General features: G+C 43.3%; 3 protein-coding genes across 16 annotated transcripts in view; 2 read left to right on the top strand and 1 right to left on the bottom strand.

Moving 5' to 3' along the window:
* PXK (PX domain containing serine/threonine kinase like) overlaps window positions 1–7072 on the top strand; it is a 75604-nt gene extending 68532 nt beyond the window's left edge. For 6 of the 12 annotated variants that reach the window (XM_060161454.1, XM_060161459.1, XM_060161453.1 and 3 more), the window contains one exon: window positions 5774–7072. In XM_060161454.1, coding sequence (XP_060017437.1) covers window positions 5774–5985 — 212 coding nt within the window. In that variant the 3' untranslated portion in view covers window positions 5986–7072. Of the gene's footprint in view, window positions 1–1662; window positions 1701–4287; window positions 4325–5172 lie in introns of those variants that run through there. The other 6 variants (XM_060161463.1, XM_060161462.1, XM_060161456.1 and 3 more) reach the window with 5 other exon arrangements.
* A 503-nt stretch (window positions 7073–7575) lies between these two features.
* On the bottom strand, window positions 7576–13312 carry PDHB (pyruvate dehydrogenase E1 subunit beta). 2 transcript variants are annotated; one of them, XM_060161449.1, is made up of 10 exons: window positions 13219–13312; window positions 13054–13107; window positions 11764–11871; window positions 11611–11673; window positions 11472–11507; window positions 11032–11317; window positions 10284–10394; window positions 9846–9937; window positions 8423–8564; window positions 7576–8116 (listed from the first exon to the last, which is right to left on the bottom strand). In XM_060161449.1, the coding sequence occupies exons 1-10, from the start codon at window positions 13258–13260 to the stop codon at window positions 7971–7973; spliced, it is 1080 nt and encodes a 359-aa protein (XP_060017432.1). In that variant the 5' UTR covers window positions 13261–13312; the 3' UTR covers window positions 7576–7970. The 2 variants fall into 2 exon arrangements, with proteins under 2 accessions (XP_060017432.1, XP_060017433.1); XM_060161450.1 differs by lacking the exon at window positions 10284–10394.
* Window positions 13313–13510: 198 nt separating this feature from the next.
* Window positions 13511–22353, top strand: part of KCTD6 (potassium channel tetramerization domain containing 6) — a 57762-nt gene continuing 48919 nt past the window's right edge. Inside the window, exon 1 of one of the 2 annotated variants that reach the window (XM_060161443.1) lies at window positions 13511–13632. The gene's annotated coding sequence lies outside the window, so the exon portion shown is untranslated. Of the gene's footprint in view, window positions 13633–21341; window positions 21415–22353 lie in introns of those variants that run through there. The other variant, XM_060161445.1, reaches the window with a different exon arrangement.

Below are 22353 nucleotides of genomic sequence, written 5' to 3'. Positions count from 1 at the left end.
TGAAGTTTATCATTTTCAGCAATACTTTTGAAGAGAGAGCTGGCAGTCTGTAGAAAACCAGTCTGTGAGCATGACTGGAGGGAGAGGGAAGTTTCATATCTGGAGACTGGAGGAGGGAAAACAGGGCCTTGTGGGCACAGAGTGACTGAGAACTTGAATAACAGGAAGGAGGGTTAAGAATAAATAAGGCGCAAACTATGATGCATAAAATAAGCTACCAGGACATATTGTACAACACAGGGAATATAGCCAATATTTTATAATAACTATAAATGGATTATAACCTTTAAAAATTGTGAATCACTATATTGTACACCTGTAACTTATATAATATTATATAATATTGTATGTTAACTATACTTCAGTGAAAAAAAAATTACAAAGAAAAGGAATAAGTAAGGCACAAGAAGAGATGAATTCATTTAGAATGTTGGAGCTTCCGGAATTTATCTAGCCAGGTCAAAATCTGAAACCCATTCTAGGCTCAAAATCGATGGCTCTGGCCCTAAGAACTGCCTCGTTTTCTCAAAACTACACAAACACAAAGCAGTTTCTAGGATACACAGGTCTGCCCTGTAGTGCTTCTCCGAACAGTGTTGGTTCTGCTATCCTGCCGGCTCACAGCCTTCCTCCCCGCATCCAAGACCAAGTGTGTGAGCTCCTCTCCAGGGTACTCAGCTGCTGGGGGTGGGGCAGGCAGTGTCCCCAGCATCCTCCCAGAGCCCCCCGAGATCGGCAGTGGTCAGCCTGCCCTGCCCCACGTGGGCCTCGCTGAAGGGATTCTCCTCTGGGCAGTGGGGCACGTTGGTTTGGAACGCTGGGATTCACCGTCAGGGAAAGGGTTATCTTTCACAATTAACCTGGAATCCAGTCAGTTAAAAAGAAGATAGGAAGAAATGTTTGCCTTTTTTTTTTGCGCTGCGCCTTGGGCCTTGTGAGATCCTAGTTCCCCAAACTGGCCCGGCAGTGAAAGTGCTGAGTCCTAACCACTGGACCGCCAGGGAATTCCCACCTTTTTTTTTTTGAATGGTTTTCTAGCCTTAGGTCAGCTAATGCTGCTCGCTGCCCTATTCAGCCTCTGGAGCCCGCTGCCTTCAGGGGAGAGGCCCCATGCTCCTGCCCAGGGGCCCCACCTTAGACGTCCCTGTGCTCTTGCTCTTCCCAAATTTAAAAAGACAGTTCTCTATTTTAGACCATAGACTTGCTTGGGGAAGTGATGAGTTCTAATTTTTCTCCCCTCTTGATAAACTGTCCTTATTTAGTACACTAGGTACGCTCCCAGTACCCGTTCCGCTCCTGGCCCTAATCATACATATCAGGATCTGCCCACGGTAAAACCGTGATGGGTCTTCTTAAGTGAGTGCTGTGCTTGTAAATAACTAAAAATATCTCAGAAGAAAGAAAGAAAAAAAAAAGAATGAAGAGGAAAGTGACTCATTAGTTACTCTGTTAGTGTGTTTGCCATGTTCTAAAAGGGTCACAGTCATGTTTACAAACCAGTGCTTCTTGTGGTTAACTTAAGTATATCCTAGTTCGGCAGTAAGAATAATCAGCATGTGATTCAGACTAATATTTTGCTGTCTCTTACTATTTGATTAAATGACACTAAAATCTGAATAATGACTTGTGTCCCCCCCCCCTCTCTCTCTTTGCTGTTTTCAGTAGAGCATGCACCATTTTGAACGTGAATTTTCGGTAAAGTAAGCTATACTGATTTTTCTAACTTTAAAGATGCTCTGTTTCTGTATGTGAAATGGGACCCAGTGTGTCTAGCTCACTGAAGTGATGAACAAATGGGAAAGCAGATTCGAGACGATTTCCTTATCTGAATATTTAAATGAAATACAGCATCTTTAAAAGACACCCAAGTGACTTCATTTACATTCATTTCATTTTCATCATGACCTTCAAAATCTTCATTTTCACTCTGATTTTAGTTCTAAAATAGAGCTCTAAAACCTGTAAATCAACTGCATGGCATTTTGGTATCTTTTAATTTTGGAAACCAGCACCTCACAGTCCTGTTGCTGCAAATGTGTCGGTTCCTTGTTCCCTCTGACAAAGGGGAAAAGGCGCTGGGCAGTTGCATTCTTGGTCACAGGGAAGCAACTTACAGCTTGTATAACTGACAATAGGGAAAAACAGTTCTTTTTTAAGCATCCTTAACAATACTTGAGTTGGGACATGAGTACAGCCTCCACGTCTTTCTGAGGTAAGAGGCTAAGGCGGTTCCAGAGAGCTGGGGCCTGCCTGCTTCCAGGGGTCCCCGCCCTCCACTCCCTCTCGAGGGTAGCTGGTAGGTGTGGTGTTGGTCTTGCGGCCATGTGGACTCCCCTGATGTGTGTGGAGACCACAAAGGAACCCAGGCCGCAGACACGAGTAGACTGCCCACTGTCAGAGTTGGTCCAAGGCAAGGGGACGCTCAAACGTCCTTTTGACGGGGCTAGGGACGGTGTTTCTGGCGAGACATTCCTACCCAGATCTAACCTGTGCTCTTGCTGCAACAGCCTGTGGCCTGTTGCAGGGCCTCCGCTGGATTTCCAGGCTCCCATCTGAGGTTCTGCGGAGGGTGGAGTAGTTGGCTCTTGGGGTTTTTGTCTAAGAGAAGGTAAGATTGGAGAGATCAGGGCTGACCTGGTGATCACTGGGGGTAAGCTGTTTCAGAGCATCCGTCATCCTGGGGTGTTGCAGGCCAATGTTTTTCAAAGCTGGGTGAATTCATTTGGCAATCAGCCTGACATGGAATCTGGTTTTGTCTGCGGCCTGGGGATGAGGGTGATAGGAGGCCTCTGGGGGGGCGCCCCCTCATATTTGGGGAGTGGGGGGCCCGGGCATTAGGCAGTTGTTCCCAGGTTTGCTCCGGGCCAAAGAGCCAAGTCCGAATTTGGCCCCTTGTTAACATTCCCCCCTCCCACATCATTACCAACGTGTTGTAGCTTAAGCTCCAGTGAACCTTTAAAGGAATTTTGTGGACGACAGAAGAGGCAAAAAGGAAAAACTTAAAAAAAAAAAAAATCGATGGAGGCTGTAATTAGAGACTGTGAGTCCCTGGGTCTATGTTCTTGCCTCCTCCAGTGTTGACCTTCAGACCTGGACCTCCTCTCCCCTTCCAGAGCATTCTGAGCTGCTCCTGGCCCTAATCATACATATCAGGATCTGCCCTAGTTGTTGCAGGCCCAATGATGAAAGGTGGACCTCATGGGACATCGTGCCCTTTACGACTGGTTGGGCCCTCTGTGAGGGGACCACAGGTGACCTGCTCTTTCCTCTTGGATGGACATAGTCTCCTTTCTCACAGCCCTCAGCCTCATATTATAGGCACAGGCTACCCTGTGGCACTTTGGACAGTGTATTTATTTATGCTGCCTACATATTCAAAGCGATTCATTCAGACAGTTTCAGCCTTTACTTGTAAGATGAAGATCCATTTACGGAATACCACGCCCCAATTCCCAAACTCTGTGGTAGTGAATTTGCACTTTTAATTTAGAGTGCCTAGTAATGAGGCCAAAGTCAAGGGATGGTTCCTCACGAGGGCCAAGCAGTTTCGTTCTGTGCCAAGAGAGCAGCCTGTACCCAAGTCCAGTTCCTGAGGCCCATCTCTAGCCTCCGAGAATCCTGGGCTAGAAGACTTGCAGTCTCTGGATGGCCAATTCCATGCGTTTAGTGGAACAAAGTGCTACTGCAGGCCTGTCTTCTCGTCTATAACCCTCACTGACTCTTCTGCCAGGGTCAAAGCACAAAGCTGGGAGGCAGACATGCTGGCACTCATTTGGGTACGTGTTGGGCCGTACATGTCAAGCCCAGATTCTGCTGCCCTTTTCTGGCCGTTGGGTGAGAGTGCTGGGAAGGGGAGGGGGCAGCTGGGAGGGCACTGGCGCCCACTCAGTCCTCCGGGCTCTGCAGTTGAGTTCCAAGAGGCTTCAGAGGCCGTCTCCTCTCCTCCTGGTATTTTACGGGTCACTTTCCAAGAACCCCCTTCAGAGGAATGCTTATGTCACACATTTACTCTCCCTGCTCTTTTCATCTCAACAGTCATTTCAGGTTTGAAGTCCTTTTTATCTCTGTAACCCTGTAACGTAAAGCCAGGAACATTTCCCCATAATCCACCTTGGCATAGAACATAATAGAACTTCATTCATTCGTTGTTATTGTACAGAACCAGTGAAAATTACATTTTGTTCATTTGTCTGTATTTAATGTTTATTTGTATTGCTATATTATTTTTTGAGAATTCCAAGATTGCAGAGCATGAGTGTGTGCATCTGTGTGATTCTTTAATTTCAGCTGCCTTAGGTTTGGGTAAAGATGTAAAGGAAGGTAAGTGGTCTTCTATGAAATACAATGCTTTAACCATTGCCTATCACAGTTGGGAAAAAGGTTGCACTTACTGAAGTATTTTATGGATGATCCTGACCACTCATCCATATAAACTCAAGTAGCAGTTGGTATGTTTACCTAGTATCACCACAGCTCAGTAGCAGTTTGAGGGAGGTGGTAGGGGAGCCATCTAGCAGAATGTCTTCTGTGGTAGCACTGGGGTGGGGTAGAGGATAAGACTAGAAAGAGATGTGGAGTCACGGGGAGCTGCAAGGGTCACAGGAAATGGGACAACTGTGACACAGTCAAGTTCTTCTTTAAAGCAGGGCTTTTTTTTTTTTTTTTTTGTGGCCATGCCACATGGCACGTGGGTTCTTAGTTGCGGCATGCAGGATCTTAGTTCCCCAGACCAGGGATCAAACCCACGCCCCCCTGCACTGGAAGCACGGAGTCTTAACCACTGGACAGTCAGGGAAGTCCCAGCAGGGATTTTTCTGTACCTAGTGTTTATTTTGTCCCAAGAGGACAATTCATTCATTGATTCAAAACTGTAAAATTCGAGCGCCCAATGTTTGTGTTTCTGAAAGCTAAGGGAGGATTCAGATACCTGTCCAGTTACCTGCTCCTTGCCCACCAGGGTACAGCTCGGCATTCCGGTCTCCCCTGACACTTCAGCAAAGATGTAGGGTTAGGGCATTTCCATCCTGTCCCTGGGTTGGGCCACAGTGGAAACATGGGTGCTTGAGGAAGATTCCTCCCTGAGAATACCATTGCTGGAGAGAGAAAGCCCTCTGCGCCTTGCTGTGCATTGCTAACATTAGCGTTTTATGTTTTTTTCATGCAACCTAATAGGAAATGATTATTCAAGATGGATGCCCCCGGGGAGCCCATAACCCAGCAGACAATGGTTACTTGCCGAGAATCCTAAGTGATTTGTCATTTTATGTTAAATCACGTCCTTCAAATATTGTGTGTTGGAGCAGCTAAAGAACCGTTCATCCCTTACTAGTAATTGATATTCCAGTAGCCCAGCTCTATGCATACAGATGTCTATCTTTAATTGCTAGCTCAGGAATAGGTGGAGCTGCCTGGAACCTGGAAAAAGTAGCTAATGGAACTTTTCTTTTGGGACCATGATTAAAGTTTGGAAATGGAAGTAGAGCCTCATCTATGCTGAGAATGTCGCTATGTATAGTTTCATGTAATCTGTGATATTGTTCAGTCTTTTCTCACATGACTATTACTTGGGAGAAATGGCAACTTTTAATTAATTCCCCTTTAATGCTTCTACGTTTCTTGTTCAAGTATTTAAAAAAAATCACACAGTACAGGGTGTGTTGGCCCGTGTGAGGGAAAACATTTGCAGTCTCACCGAAGTCCTTTCTGCCCAGGACTGAGCAGTAGCACGGATACAGGGTGTGTGGAGATACTGACTGTGCCCTTTCCTCCACAGGGATGTCCGCGTTACCCCCACCTCCTCCACCTGCGCCTCCGCCACCAGCAGCTCCCTTGCCTCCTGCGAGCACAGAGGCGCCCACACAGCTTCCGCCCCAGGCTGTGAATGGTGTGAGCCGAGGGGCCTTACTCAGCTCCATCCAGAATTTCCAAAAAGGAACTTTGAGGAAAGCCGAAACCTGTGATCATAGTGCTCCTAAGATCGGCTAAAGCTTTGTGTTTACACTTGGAGGGAAAATTTGTTTTGTTTTCCTTCCACCTGCAACCCCTAAAGTACCCTCTATCTGGATGAATAATTGCTGAGCCAGTACAGTCACATACGACTTCGCAGATGCTCATGTAAGAGGCTTTTCAAGAGGGAAATAGTCTTCAAGTAGAATAAAGTCAGGCTGGCATTGCTGCCTTAAGAAATAGTTTGCTCCTTTGTTACTCTTGTGAAGGAGTCTTGCTCTTCCTCTAATGGTCATCTTTTGGTGGCAGCAGCATATTGGAATCAATTATTTCCACCAACAGAAGGAAGTGGACAAAAAACAATGACAATATACAGTCACAGCGGTGGATGGCCTTCGTGTCGCAATCCCTCCTATACCATTAGACAGCTCCTAGAAATGTTCCTCTCAGAGTTCATTTCTCTATTCTAAAGCATTTCCTGGTTATTTCTTAGATAACTCCCATTTTTGCTACCTTAATTTCATCCTAGACATTAACACTGTAGCCCAAAGCATAGTTATGTCGCTGAGAGTCAGAGAAGCAACTGAGTTCTTCATTTTCCCTTCAAGTGGAACGGGGAAAGTTCGTAACAGTCTATTAAGTTCAAACAGGAACTCCATTGTGGTTATAGAACTCAGGGCTGCTAAAGGAACTACTCTAGACTCTTAGTTCCTTTTAGTATGTATCGAACGGACAAAAAAATGTTGACATCCGAAAAAGCTCTTGCCAATTAGAGGATCTTCTTAATCCTCAGCAATTAAGTCAAGTTTGGCGTTTGTGGGGGTGGATTATTATTACAACACAAGTACATCTGGCAAAATCAGTTCTGATTTTCCAAAGATTTATCTAAATATATCATCTTTTTAACGTTACTCATTTATTAGAAAGATCCTTTATCCTATGATTTGCTTAAACCCTTAAATAAATTGCACTTTAAAGGATTATAAATAATCCATCTAAAAATTCAAGTTACACACATCAGTGTTGGTTACTATGCAGAGAGAATGTCATTGTGTATAGTTTCATGTAATCTGTGATAAATGTTCAGCTGTATTTTTTATTAAAATAAACCATGTCTAGAAAATGTGTTATTTGTAGCTTGGCTAGATATTTTAAATGGGAACTTTTTGTAGTAACTTTGGTAAATATAAAGAAAAGATTCACACAGTATTTCTAAAGTTTCCTCCCTACCTATTCTATCTCTATTTTCTTTTGTGTCGTATTTTCCCTCTTAATTAATAAGAGCTAACAATCCTGTGTTCCTGTTTTAATTAGGTACCACTTGTATGCTTCTATAACTAATTTAAATCTATCTTTTCCATCTCAATTTCTGAAGAGGGCAGTGTATGGCAGAGTGTGTGTTTGTTGGCAATGGGAAAAATACCTGACACAGATTTTGGTTTAACTTTAAAGAGAACCTACTAGAATTAGGCATTTGAAGAGTCGGGGGGCAAGTTCCTGTTTTAAGTAAGTAATGCAGTCTAGGAGATTAATGATTACTGATTAGTTCCCGATGGCAGTAATTTCTTAACAGAATTTTAAGACTTCTATCCCACATTTATTATCTCAAGAATATAAAAATACAATTAGTCATAGTTAGGAATTCCTTTATTCCTTATCAAAACAGTCTAACAGTAAACGTAAATTATATGCTTTTATTTTTACATATAAGTTATGTTTTTTTGGAGATATCTTTCATCAGGACTCTTGCCACATTTATACCTTGTCCTTCTAATGAGAGGGTAAAATTTTACATTAATCTTATTCAAAGAACATGGCTATTGTAACAGATAAAAAAAGCGTGGCCCCTAGGCAGGAGAGTGGAGAGTTTTTCCACAGACATATTTAAACTTCTTCCCAGTACAAAAACGTATGTTGTTGCTTTAGACATAACTTTACAAATCAAAAGGTCTTATAGGACAATCCAGATGAAATGTCATTAAGTATTTTAAGGAAATCCCAATGACTTGAAATTCAAGTCCAAGCTACATATTTAGTGCTTTCTTTATTGCAAATATGATGTCTTTAACCTGAGGTACAGAGTTGTCTTCTAGAACCTTTGCATAAGGCATAGGGACATCGGCACCGGTGACACGAACTACAGGAGCATCCAGAAAATTGAACGCGGGGCCTAAGAGGGAAGGAGGCGCAAATGAGAGAGGCATGAAAAACCAGCTGAGCACCACCACCTCAGCATAGCAGGTATGGCTGCCCAGAGAAGGAAAATCTGAAGAAGGAAATATGAAATCTGAAAGGAATGCTAATTACAGAGAATTGTCTCTGGCTTGCTTTCTTAAACATTTACCCAAAGGAAAAATACCAAGCTGACAAGTTGAAAATTCAAGTCATTTGACCACCCCTAGCTTTTGATTGTTTTGTCCTGTAACACGGTGTTTATTACAGTTTAACTATTCTGGAATCAGTTTCTCTGAAATACCTTCCATGATCCTGGCACAGATTTCAGCTCCTACTCCAAACTGTGGCCAGCCTCCTTCCACAGTTACAAGGTGATTGGTCTTCATGACACTGGCTTCTATTGTTTCAATGTCCATTGGTCTGATGGTTCGCATATTTATCACCTAAACAGATAATAAATAGCTTTACAGAGCCACTTCCTCACAAATATAGTCTTATCCCCAAAATGCCACTTCCTTTCTTGTTTCCTTTAATCTTTGGGTCTAGGGAAACATAATCTGCCCATTCATGAACAAACTGTCAAAAGGGAAACTGTAATTAAAACAAAAATCTTTATCTCTACTACAAGCAGCTTTGTTCACTTACAGAATTCACTTATCCTCCCTTGGCCTTAACTTCCTCCTCATTAAAATAATAACTAACATGTGACCGCTTACCCTGTACCAGGCACTACACTAAGTATAATTCTACAACCACCCTAACGGGACAGTAAATGTATTATCCTCATTTTATAGCTGATGGCAGAGATTTAGAGTACGTAACATGCCCAAGTGTTAACTAGGAAGTGGTACCTCCTGGTTATGAAAGTGTTAGACTCAACGACTTCTAAGTTTTCTCTTCTCCCAAACTCCAGCTCCAAGGTTGGATCTTAACTTGACAAAACACATACTAAAAAGATCCAGACCCTAGGTGGTAGAAGGCTAGGTATTTGAAAAGCACGTAGGCTCCCAGCTTTAAGCAGAAGCAGAACTAAGTGACAAAGCAAGATTTTATACCTAATTAACCTGTTACAGAACTCAAACGCCTCTTTCTGGGTCTTAAAGGGAACTTTCTGATTCTTTTTTTTTTTAATAAATTTATTTTATTATTATTTTTTGTGTGTGTGGTACGCGGGCCTCTCACTGTTGTGGCCTCTCCCGTTGCAGAGCACAGGCTCCGGACGCACAGGCTCAGCGGCCATGGCTCACGGGCCCAGCCGCTCCGCAGCATGTGGGATCTTCCTGGACCGGGGCACGAACCTGTGTCCCCTGCATCGGCAGGTGGACTCTCAACCACTGCGCCACCAGGGAAGCCCTATTTATTTATTTTTGGCTGCGTTGGGTCTTTATTGCTGCGTATGGGCTTTCTCTAGTTGCAACAAGCGGGGGCTACACTTCGTTGTGGTGTGCAGGCTTCTCACTGCAGTGGCTTCTCTTGTTGTGGAGCACGGGCTCTAGGTGCATGGGCTTCAGTAGTTGTGGCACATGGGCTCAGTAGCTGTGGCTCGTGGGCTCCAGAGCACAGGCTCAGTAGTTGTGGCGCACAGGCTTAGTTCTCCGCGGCATGTTGGATCTTCCCGAACCAGGGCTCGAACCTGTGTCCCCTGCGTTGGCAGGCGGATTCTTAACCACTGTGCCACCAGGCAAGTCCCCTGATTCTTTAAGAACAAGTGAATGTCCACTCACCTCACATTCAATTCCCTCTTTAGATAGCACCGTTGCAGCTTCTAAGCAGTGGCTCACAGGTCTTGAATGAGAAACTATGGTTACATGTGTCCCTGAAACAAAGTGGTCACAGATAAGAGGTCAGGTTGAAACCAAAGACACTGTCCTGCTCTGCAGCCAGCTATGGTTCTTCTTCATTTTAGAATCTTAAACTCAACTACATTCCAGCGAGATGAGGAATGTGGCAGCCTTTCTAGAAACGAAATACAAATCTACTGGACCAAGATTTAGAAAAGAACAAAAATATGTGTAATCAGGGCATGACACATTTTAAACTTGAACTCATCCTATAATTTCCTAGTCAAAGTAAAGGGCAGTGACTTCTAGACTGAATTTGACCAACATAAATAGAGGGCACGGATTACAAATAATGTTTACATGTATACTAATTTCTCTTACCTTGCCTTTCTATTTTAGCTTTTCCAATAGGAATCAGAAAATCTTTTGACTGAGCCTCTGGGGGAAGTTCAAAAGGAACTCCATACATCAATTCATTCTCCAGCACCACCACTGCAAAATATACATATTTAAACCAAAGTAACTACATGACTAAAAATGTATATGCGGGCTTCCCTGGTAGCGCAGTGGTTGAGAGTCCGCCTGCCGATGCAGGGGACACGGGTTCGTGCCCTGGTCCGGGAAGATCCCACATGCCGCGTAGCGGCTGGGCCCGTGAGCCATGGCCGCTGAGCCTGCGCATCTGGAGCCTGTGCTCCGCCACGGGAGAGGCCACACAGTGAGAGGCCCGCGAACCCCCCCCCCAAAAAAAGTATATGCAACACTATCATTCATATTGTGAAAAGTTTCATTGTGCTGATTAGGAAGCCTCATACCTATCGTGTCCAGTAGCCTTGAGGATGGTTTAAGTACAGACATCTGTAGTCTGGGCGATCCTGATTTTATCTATGGGGTTAAACCGGTGTTGTAGGTATGCAGCAAATTTCTCCACTATCTAATTGGCCCCGTTATAGTCAGAAATAAGAAGAACACCACATTTTTTCCTATCTTTACTATATCTGTAAATCACTAACATTTTATATGATACGTCTAAGCCTAACTAGAAGTCTTTAATGGTTCCTTCCATGCAGATATTTCATTTTTGTTCTTTAATGTTCAAAAGAGACCCACAACACGTCACGCTACTGACCTGGATTGTTATCCCGAATGGCTGATTTAATAAGTCCTTTTGCATCCTCTGAACTCCATGGGCTGACCACCTTTAAGCCTGGGCAGTGCCCATACCAGGCAGCAAAGCACTGTGAGTGTTGGGCAGCTACGCCTGCTGAGGCGCCATTGGGCCCCCTGAAGACTATGGGCACAGACTGAAAGCCCGCTGACATGTAGTAGGTCTTGGCAGCTGAGTTTATAACCTGGTCGATGGCTTGCATAGAGAAGTTGAAGGTCATAAATTCACAAATGGGCCGCAACCCAGCCTGTCAAATCAAAAACATAGATGTTAAAAAGATGAGAAAGAGCAATTTAGAGTGGCACACCAGCACTTCGCTCCCCCAACATTCAAGCAATGTTTTTAAACGGTCATGTTGAAAGTAATCTCTTTGGATAAGATTCATAAAGAGGACTACATACCATAGCTGCACCTACAGCAATTCCAGCAAAACCCATCTAGAACGTAAAACGCAAACATAAGTAAAAATCCACAAAAATTAGAACAGTACCCTTTAATAGACATGCCCCTCAAAGGTCTGCTTCCTGATGGAAGGCTTACCTCAGATATGGGAGTGTCTATGATCCTCTTATCTCCATATTTCTTCCACAGGCCTCGACTAACCTACAATTAAGCAATGACCCCATTACCTTTAATTGTACTGGGGGCAAATGGCCATCTCAGTTCTGTGTAGCTTTCATGTATCTTGGTTACCTTATATGCCCCATCATATTGGGCAACTTCTTCCCCAAGTAGAAATACCTTCTCATCTCTTTCCAGCTCCTCATCCATACCTTGATTTATAGCCTCACGAACTGTCACCTGTCACAGGTATGGGAAAGCAGTCAATAAGCTACAGCATTACTTAGGAGACTATTGAGATTCTCTCTCTTGACTTAGGCTGCCCACAGCACACAATGTAAAAACTATCACTAGAACAGGCTTCTCTTCAAAAGTTCAAAAAATTCAAAAAGTAACATTTCTATCACTCATAGCCAGTCTTTGATTGGATGTGTAAATGAGAAGTATACTGAACACTTTATTGATGTGCACCTAAGCTTAAGAAATCTGCTTGCTGGCCATACCAGCTCATAGGTGGCTTCCTAAGTAGAAAAGTGAATTTTATTTCCACATCTGGTATACTGTGGGGCAGCGAACAGTCAAGGAAGCCTAAATAATACTACATATTGAGCGCTCGCTAGGTGCCAGGCACTGCCAAACACTTTGCCTTCAGGATGTAGGAGTTATTTTACTACACAGGTTGGTAGAATCCTCCAGTAACAAAAAGGGGGAGAGCGGGCAATTCCTCAAAACGTTGAACACAGAATTACCATATAATCCAACAATCCCACTTCTAGATATAGACCCAAAAGAACTGAAAAGCAGGGACTCAGATAATCGCACACCAATGTTCACAGCAGCATTATTCACAAATCCAACAGGTGGAAGCAACCCAAATGTCCACCAAAGATGAATGGATCAGCAAAATGTGGTATATGCCTACAACGGAATATCATTCAACCTTAAAAAGGAATGAAATTCTGACACATGCTACAACATGGATGAACCCTGAAAACATGCTAAGTGAAATAAGCCAGACATAAAAGGACAAATGCTGTATGATTCCATTTATGGGAGGTCCCTAGAGTAGATAAATTAATAGGCACAGAACGCACAATACAGGTTACCAGGGGCTAATGGGATGGAGAGTTATTGTTCAATGGGTACAGTTTCTGTTTGGGATGATGACAAAGTTCTGGTGGTGAATGGACAACGTGGTGAATGTACTTAGTCCCACTGCATATACAGTTTAAAAGGGTAAATTTTCTTATATTTTACCACAAGAAAAAATTTTAAGGGGGAGGGTGAGGGAAGAAGCGTCAAGTCTAGTTCCCTCAGATCGGACATCTGATTCCCCTGAGCCTCGCGTGGGTGACATGCGGCCCCAGCTTCCGCGCCGGGACGAGGGGCCTCGCCGGCCCGGCTAGCTTCCAGGCCAGTTACCTGCAGAGCAGCCGGCGCGGTCCGGTGGAAGCGCCTCCTCAGCAGCCCGGAGACCTGGCGGGGAGACAGAGAGAGAGATAGAGAGAGAGAGAGAGAGGACGCGCTGAGGGGACGCAGACTGGGCAGGGGTCGCGCAGGGTCATGGGCCCGAGAGCCGCTGCCGACCTGCTCAAGGGGTCTCCGCGTCAAGGCAGCCACCACCGCCATCTTGACCGTGTCCTCTAGCCGCCGCCGGATGACGACACAGCAGGGACGCGGACTAGTCAGGCCCTATTTCCCCTGCCGGTGCGGGCCAATGGCAGGGCACGGCGTCTGCGTGTCCCGCCCCCCAGGGCGTCGGGGGCCGAGGGGTGGGGCCAAGGAGGCGTGTCGGGTGTCTAGCCACTCAGCCTGAGGCAGCCTGGGATCAACGTTATTGAGAGCTGCCGGCTCCTGGCGCGCCGGTTGCACGCCGGGAGCGCGTCCCTGCGTGTTGATACGTGGATCGCAGGGACCAAAAATCAGACTGTAAGAATCATAACTCGAGGCCGAGGGACCTTCAGAATTAGGCCACGCTTCTGCAGGCGCTGAAATTCTTTGGTACGGAGTAGCCCTTATACACCGTTTGGTGACTGGGGATTTACAGTCTTACAGGCGAGCCTAGTTTCTCTTGGAAGCACTGTCTGTTCGCTCTTTTTTTTAAGAACATCTTTTTTGGAGTATAATTGCTTTACAATGGTGTGTTAGTTTCTGCTGTATAACAAAGTGAAGCAGCTATACGTATACGTAATCCCCATAGCCCCTCCCTCTTGCGTCTCCCTCCCACCCTCCCTATCCCACCCCTGTAGGTGGACACAAGACACCAAGCTGATCTCCCTGTGCTCTGCAGCTGCTTCCCACTAGCTATCTATTTTATATTTGGTAGTGTATATATGTCCATGCCACTCTCTCACTTCGTCCCAGTTTACCCTTCCCCCTCCCCGTCTCCTCAAGTCCATTCTCTACGTCTGCGTCTTTATTCCTGTCCTGCCCCTAGGTTCATCAAAACCATTTTTTTTTTTAGATTCCATATATATGTGTTACCATATGGTATTTGTTTTTCTCTTTCTGAATTACTTCACTCTGAATGACAGACTCAGGGTCCATCCACCTCACTACAAATAACTCAATTTTGTTTCTTTATATGGCTGAGTAATATTCCATTGTATATATGTGCCACATCTTCTTTCTCCATTCATCTGTTTATGGACACTTAGGTTGCTAACATGTCCTGGCTACTGTAAATAGTGCTGCAGTGAACATTGTGGTACGTGACTCTTTTTGAATTATGGTTTTCTCAGGGTATATGCCCAGTAGTGGGATTGCAGGGTCATATGGTAATTCTATTTTTAATTTTTTTAAGGAACCTCCATACTGTTCTCCATAGTGGCTGTATCAATTTACATTCCCACCAACAGTTCAAGAGGGTTCCCTTTTCTCCACACCCTCTCCAGCATTTATTGTCTGTAGATTTCTTTTTTTTTTTTTTTTGCAATACGCGGGCCTCTCACTGTTGTGGCCTCTCCCGTTGCGGAGCACAGGCTCTGGACGCGCAGGCTCAGCAGCCATGGCTCACGGGCCTAGCCACTCCGTGGCATGTGGGATCTTCCCGGACCGGGGCACGAAGCCGTGTCCCCTGCATCGGCAGGCAGACTCTCAACCACTGCGCCACCAGGGAAGCCCTGTTTGTAGATTTTTTGATGATGGCCATTCTGACTAGTGTGAGGTGATACCTCCTTGTAGTTTTGATTTGCATTTCTCTAATGATTAGTGATGTTGAGCATCCTTTCATGTGTTTGTTGGTAATCTGTATATCTTCTTTGGAGAAATGTCTATTTAGGTCTTCTGCCCATTTTTGGATTGGGTTGTTTGTGTTTTTGATATTGAGCTGCATGAGCTGCTTGTATATTTTGGAGATTAATCCTTTGTGAGTTGCATTGTTTGCAAATATTTTCTCCCATTCTGAGGGTTGTCTTTTCATCTTGTTTATGGTTCCTTTTGTTGTGCAAAAGCTTTTAAGTTTCATTAGGTACCATTTATTTATTTCTGTTTTTATTTCCATTTCTTTAGGAGGTGGGTCAAAAAGGATCTTGCTGTGATTTATGTCATAGAGTGTTCTGCCTATGTTTTCCTCTAAGAGTTTGATAGTGTCTGGCCTTACATTTAGGTCTTTAATCCATTTTGAGTTTATTTTTGTGTAAGGTGTTAGGGAGTGTTCTAATTTCATTCTTTTACATGTAGCTGTCCAGTTTTCCCAGCACCACGTATTGAAGAGGCTATCTTTTCTCCATTGCATGTTCTTGCCTCCTTTAGCAAAGATAAGGTGACCACATGTGCATGGGTTTATCTCTTGAGTTTTCTATCCTGTTCCATTGATTTATGTTTCTGTTTTTGTGCCAGTACCATACTGTCTTGATTAATGTAGCTTTGTAGTATAGTCTGGAGTCAAGGGAGCCTGATTCCTCCAGCTCCGTTTTTCTTTCTCAAGATTGCTTTGGCTACTTGGGGTCTTTTGTGTTTCCATACAAATTGCGAAATTTTTTGTCTAGTTCTGTGAAAAATGCCATTGGTAGTTTGATAAGGATTGCACTGAATCTGTAGATTGCTTTGGGTAGCATAGTCATTTTCACAATGTTGTTTCTTCCAATCCAAGAACATAGTTTATCTCTCCATCTGTTTGTATCATCTTTAATTTCTTTCATCAGTGTCTTATGGTTTTCTGCATACAGGTCTTTTGTCTCCTTAGGTAGGTTTATTCCTAGGTATCTAGGTATTTATTCTTTTTGTTGCAATGGTAAAGGGGAGTGTTTCCTTAACTTCTCTTTCAGATTTTTCATCATTAGTATATAGGAATGCAAGAGATTTCTGTGCCTTAATTTTGTATCCTGCTACTTTACCATATTCATTGATTAGCTCTAGTAGTTTTCTGGTAGCATCTTTAGGATTCTTTATGTATAGTATCATGTCATCTGCAAACAGTGGCAGCTTTACTTCTTCTTTTCCAATTTGCATTCCTTTTATATCTTTTTCTTCTCTGATTGCTGTGACTAATACTTCCAAAACTATGTTGAATAATAGTGGTGAGATTGGGCAACCTTGTCTTATTCCTGATCTTAGTGGAAATGGTTTCAGTTCTTCGCTATTGAGAATGATGTTGGCTGTGGGTTTGTCATATATGGCCTTTATTATGTTGAGATAAGTTTCCTCTATGCCTACTTTCTGGAGGGTTTTTAACATAAGTTGGTGTTGCATTTTGTCAAAAGCTTTTTCTGCATCTATTGAGATGATCATATAGTTTTTATTCTTCAATTAGTTAATATGGTGTATCACATTGATTGATTTGCATATATTGAAGAATCCTTGCATTCCTGGGGTAAACCCTACTTGATCATGGTGTATGATCCTTTTATGTGCTGTTGGATTCTGTTTGCTAGCATTTTGTTGAGGATTTTTGCATCTATGTTCATCAATGATGTTGACCTATAGTTTCCTTTTTTTGTGACATCTTTATTTGGTTTTGGTATCAGGGTGATGGTGGCCTCGTAGAATGAGTTTGGGAGTGTTCCTCCATCTGCTATATTTGGAAGAGTTTGAGAAGGATAGGTGTTAGCTCTTCTCTAAATGTTTGGTAGAATTCACCTGTGAAGCCATCTGGTCCTGGACTTTTGTTTGTTGGAAGATTTTTAATCACAGTTTCAATTTCAGTGCTTGTGATTGGTCTGTTTATATTTTCTATTTCTTCCTGGTTCAGTCTCAGAAGGTTGTGCTTTTCTAAGAATTTGTCCATTTCTTCCAGTTTGTCCATTTTATTGGCATAGAGTTGCTTGTAGTAATCTCTCACGATCCTTTGTATTTCTGAAGTGTCAGTTGTTACTTCTCCTTTTTCATTTCTAATTCTATTGATTTGAGTCTTCTCCCTTTTTCTCTTGATGAGTCTGGCTAATGGGTTATCGATTTTGTTTATCTTCTCAAAGAACCAGCCTTTAGTTTTATTGATCTTTGCTATTGTTTCCTTCATTTCTTTTTCATTTATTTCTGATCTGATCTTTATGATTTCTTTTCTTCTGCTAACTTTGTTTTTTCTTTTGTTGTTGTTCTTCTTTCTCTAATTGCTTTAAGTGTAAGGTTAGGTTGTTTATTTGAGATTTTTCCAGTTTCTTGAGGTAGGATTGTATTGCTATAAACTTTCCTCTTAGAACTGCTTTTGCTGCATCCCATAGGTTTTGGGTTGTCATGTTTTCATTGTCATTTGTCTAGGTATTTTTTTTAAAACATCTTTATTGGAGTATAATTGCTTTACAATGGTGTGTTAGTTTCTGCTTTACAACAAAATGAATCAGTTATATATATACATATGTTCCCATATCTCTTCCCTCTTGCGTCTCCCTCCCTCCCACTCTCCCTGTCCTACCCCGCCAGGCAATCACAAAGCACCGAGCTGATCTCCCTGTGCTATGTGGCTGCTTCCCTCTAGTTATCTGCCTTACGTTTGGTAGTGTATATATGTCCATGCCTCTCTCTCGCTTTGTCACAGCTCATCCTTCCCCCTCCCCATATCCTCAAGTCCATTCTCTAGTAGGTCTGTGTCTTTATTCCTGTCTTACCCCTAGGTTCTTTATGACATTTTTTTCTTAAATTCCATATATATGTGTTAGCATACGGTATTTGTCTCTCTCTTTCTGACTTACTTCACTCTGTATGACAGACTCTAGGTCTATCCACCTCATTACAAATAGCTCAATTTCATTTCTACATATTTTTTGATTTCCTCTTTCATTTCTTCAGTGATCTCTTGGTTATGTAGTAGTGTATTGTTTAGCCTCCATGTTTTGTGGGTTTTTTACATGTTTTTTTTCTAGTAATTGATATCTAGTCTCGTAGCATTGTGGTCAGAAAAGATACTTGATACAATTTCAATTTTCTTAAATTTACCAAGGCTTGATTTGTGACCCAAGATATGATCTCTCCTGGAGAATGTTCCCTGAGCACTTGAGAAGAAAGTGTATTCTGTTGCTTTTGGATGGAATGTCCTATAAATATCAACTAAGTTCATCTTGTTTAATGTGTCATTTAAAGCTTGTGTTTCCTTATTTATTTTCATTTTGGATGATCTGTCCATTGGTGAAAGTGGGGTGTTAAAGTCCCCTACTATGATTATGTTACTGTCGATTTCCCCTTTTATGGCTGTTAGTATTTGACTTATGTATTGAGGTGCTCCTATGTTGGGTGCATAAATATTTACAATTGTTATATCTTCTTCTTGGATTGATCCCTTGATCATTATGTAGTGTCCTTCTTTGTCTCTTGTAATAGTCTTTATTTTAAAGTCTGTTTTGTCTGATATGAGAATTGCTACTCTAGCTTTCTTTTGATTTCCATTTGCATGGAATATCTTTTTCCATCCCCTCACTTGCAGGCTGTATGTATCCCTAGGTCTAAAGTGGGTCTCTTGTAGACAGCATATATATGGGTCTTGTTTTTGTGTCCATTCAGCCAGTCTATGTCTTTTGGTTGGAGCATTTAATCCATTTACATTTAAGGTAATTATCGCTATGTATGTTCCTATTACTATTTTCTTAATTGTTTTGGGTTTGTTATTGTAGGTCTTTTCCTTCTCTTCTATTTCCTGCCTAGAGAAGTTCTGTTAGCATTTGTTGTAAAGCTGGTTTGGTGGTGCTGAACTCTCTTAGCTTTTGTTTGTCTGTACAGGTTTTAATTTCTATGTCAGATCTGAATGAGATCCTTGCTAGGGAGAGTAATCTTGGTTGTAGGTTTTTCCCTCTCATCACTTTAAATATGTCCTGCCAGTCCCTTCTGGCTTGCAGAGTTTCTGCTGAAAGATCAGCTGTTAACCTTATGGGGATTTCCTTGTATGTTATTTGTTGCTTTTCCCTTGCTGCTTTTAATATTTTTTCTTTGAATTTAATTTTTGATAGTTTGATTAATATGTGTCTTGGCATATTTCTCCTTGGATTAATCCTGTATGGGACTCTCTGCACTTCCTGGACTTGATTGACTATTTCCTTTCCCATATTAGGGAAGTTTTCAACTATCATCTCTTCAAATATTTTCTCAGTCCCTTTCTTTTTCTCTTCTTCTTCTGGGACCCCTACAATTTGAATGTTGGTGCATTTAATGTTGTCCCAGAGGTCTCTGAGACTGTCCTCAATTCTTTTCATTCTTTTTTCTTTATTCTGCTCTGCGGTAGTTATTTCCACTATTTTATCTTCCAGGTCACTTATCCGTTCTTCTGCCTCAGTTATTCTGCTACTGATTCCTTCTAGAGAATTTTTAATTTCATTTATTGTGTTGTCCATCACTGTTTGTTTGCTCTTTAGTTCTTCTAGGTCCTTGTTAAATGTTTCTTGTATTTTCCGCATTCTATTTCCGAGATTTTGGATCGTCTTTACTATCATTACTCTGAATTCTTTTTTCAGTTTAGACTGCCTATTTCCTCTTCATTTGTTTGGTCTGGTGGGTTTTTACTTTGCTGCTTCATCTGCTGTGTATTTCTCTGTCTTCTCATTTTGCTTAACTTACTGTGTTTGGGGTCTCCTTTTCGCAGGCTGTAGGTTCATAGTTCCCTGTGTTTTTGGTGTCTGCCCCCAGTGGGTGAGGTTGGTTCAGTGGGTTGTGTAGGCTTCTTGGTGGAGGGGACTGGTGCCTGTGTTCTGGTGTGTGAGGCTGGATGTTGTCTTTCTGGTGGGCAGGACCATGTCCAGTGGTGTATTTTGGGGTGTCTGTGGACTTATTATAATTTTAGGCAGCCTCTCTCCCTATGGGTGGGGTTGTGTTCCTGTCTTGCTAGTTGTTTGGCATGGTGTGTGCAGCACTGGAGCGTGCTGGTCATTGAGTGGAACTGGGTCTTAGCGTTGAAGTGGAGATCTCTGGGAAAGTTCTCACCTACTGATATTATGTGTGTCCAGGAGGTGTCTGGTGGTCCAGTGTCCTGAACTCAGCTCTCCCCACTCAGAGGCTCAGGCCTGACACCCGGCTGGAGCACCAAGACCCTGTCAGCCACACGGCCAGGTATGTGGGGAGTTTCTTGCCTTTTGGAAAGTCTGCGGTTTTCTGCCACTGTTCAGTAGGTGTTCTGTAGGAGTTTTTCCACATGTAGTTGTATTTTTGATGTATCTGTGGGGAGGAAAGTGATCTCCACGTCTTACTCCTCCACCATCTTGAAGGTCCTCCTCTCTGTTGGTTCTTTAGAATGTGAACAAGAGCTTTCATGTGTGCCAGGCATTGTGTTATTTAATTCTCACAAGAACCCTCTCAGGTAATTAGTGTTATTATTATGGGCTTCATTTCTCAGATGGGTAGACTGAAGCTGGGATTGGTTAAATGAGCCAGGATTTGGCTTTAGGATTGTCTGACTCTGAAGGGTAGTCTTTTCGCACTGCTTCCTAAAGTGGAAGTTGGGGTCCCGCCTGGAAGGGAGTTACAACAACCCGCATTTAGAGAGAGACTTATGGGGCCCAACACCCTACTAGGGAAGCCTCTGGAAGCCTCCTCTCCTTGGTCTCCTTTCGACTGGGGTGGGGCTGGGAGGTGGGGAGGGGGTGGGTGGGGTCAGGTGGGACCTCTGGGGACTCCCTCAGTCCTCACTCTTCCCCAGGATATTCCAAAAACTTCTCTGAGGGCTGAGGGCTGCTGGTCTGCAACCTTAGAATCTGGGTTTACTGTAAGGGCTCTGGGAAGCCAGTGCAGCAGGGCAGCGACTAGGTCACAGGAGTGCGTCTGGTTGCTGAGTGAGAATGAAAAGAGGAGGATGAGCAGGGAGACCTCAGGGAGTCTTTGGCAGAGGGAGAGCTGGACTAGAGGGCAATTTCAGCATGAAGAGGAGGGGACAGGTTTGAGATCTATTTTGGACTGGAATCGATAGGATTGCCGTGAGGAAAGGGGAAGAGTGGAGGAAGATTTGGGGGTTTTTTGTTGTTGTTGGATGGGTGCGGGTGGGGAGCCTGAGAGCAGGTGGGAGGTAAGAATCCATTCTGCATAAGCTGTATTTAGGTGACTGGATCATACCCAGGTTGAATATAGAAGCTTGGAGCTAGAGGCTAGGTATCGCTAGAGAAATAAATTTGCGCGCAGCTGCATAGAGATGACCTTTAGTCTCTGGGCCTCTGCTTCATCGTCTTTAAAATGGAGAGATAGTCTCTAAGGTATGAAGTCAAGAGCTTCTGTCTCCCTCATCTGGCACCGTCATCTAGTCCCTTCAGTCTGTGGACTGAAATAAAAGCTCACAATGTGAGAGCTGTGAGTTTCGTTTTATTTGGGGATGTAATGAGGACTATAGCCCAGGAGACTGCCTCCCAGATGGGGCTGAGGAACTGCTCCGAACAGGTAAGAGGGGAGGTCAGCACATACATGATTTTGGAGACGGGTATGCAGTCAAGCACACATCTTGGTAGAAGGTTACTGCTAGTCATGAGTAGATATTTTAGTTAATGATTTTTAGTGCTTTTCTAAGTATAGTAAGATGCAAGAAATTGGGTTCATAAATTTTTCTCTTGAAACTATTTATTTGAAGGCCTGTTTAGCCAGTTTCCTCAGAGCATAGAGTGCCTCATTGTCAGTCTCTGTCCTGAACACCTTTCAGGGTACATTGATGGTCAGAGGCTGCAGTGGCTAATGACTCAATACTTGTAGAGCACGATGGTGAGCAACATTCTCTACTTGACAAGTCCTTGGCAGGAGACCCCAGCACTTTCCAGACAGCCACGGCATCCCTGGGAAATCCCTGAATTTGAGGTGTCAGCCCTCACGGATTCCTGGGTTCTACTGAGAATGAAAATGTGAGTCAGTTCTCCCACCACTCCCATCTGTCCCACCATCCAGCACTAAAAGATTTCAGGATTGGGAATTCCCTGGCAGTCCAGTGGTTAGGGCTCCACACTCCACTTCAGGGGCATGGGTTCAACCCCTGGTTGGGGAGCTAAGATCCCACAAGCCATGCAGCATGGCCAAAAAAAAAAAAAAAAAAGATTTCAGCATTAAAATTACAAAGCAAAGGGAGACATCAAGGTAAGGGAACAGTGACCCAAAGAGAAGCCAGAATTCTGTCCTTTGATCTAGACAAAGGACAGGATTCTTGGGCTGTATTTACACAGAGATCCCAAAAAGCCAGGAACCCTGAGTCCATGCAGCTAGTCTGGCCAGTTTAGTCAGGAAGACCGTGGCGAGTCCAGAGGACTCAGCTGGCCTCAGGTGAGAATTTCCTTTTAAAATAATGACTGTGGACATTTCAGACACATTGAGTATCTTCATCAGTATATGTGCTTT

The sequence above is a fragment of the Lagenorhynchus albirostris genome, chromosome 10 (assembly GCF_949774975.1).
Source record: "Lagenorhynchus albirostris chromosome 10, mLagAlb1.1, whole genome shotgun sequence".
NCBI lineage: Eukaryota > Metazoa > Chordata > Mammalia > Artiodactyla > Delphinidae > Lagenorhynchus > Lagenorhynchus albirostris.
The sequence above is the reverse complement of the archived record's forward strand: the minus strand, read 5'-3'. Positions and strand labels throughout refer to the sequence as shown.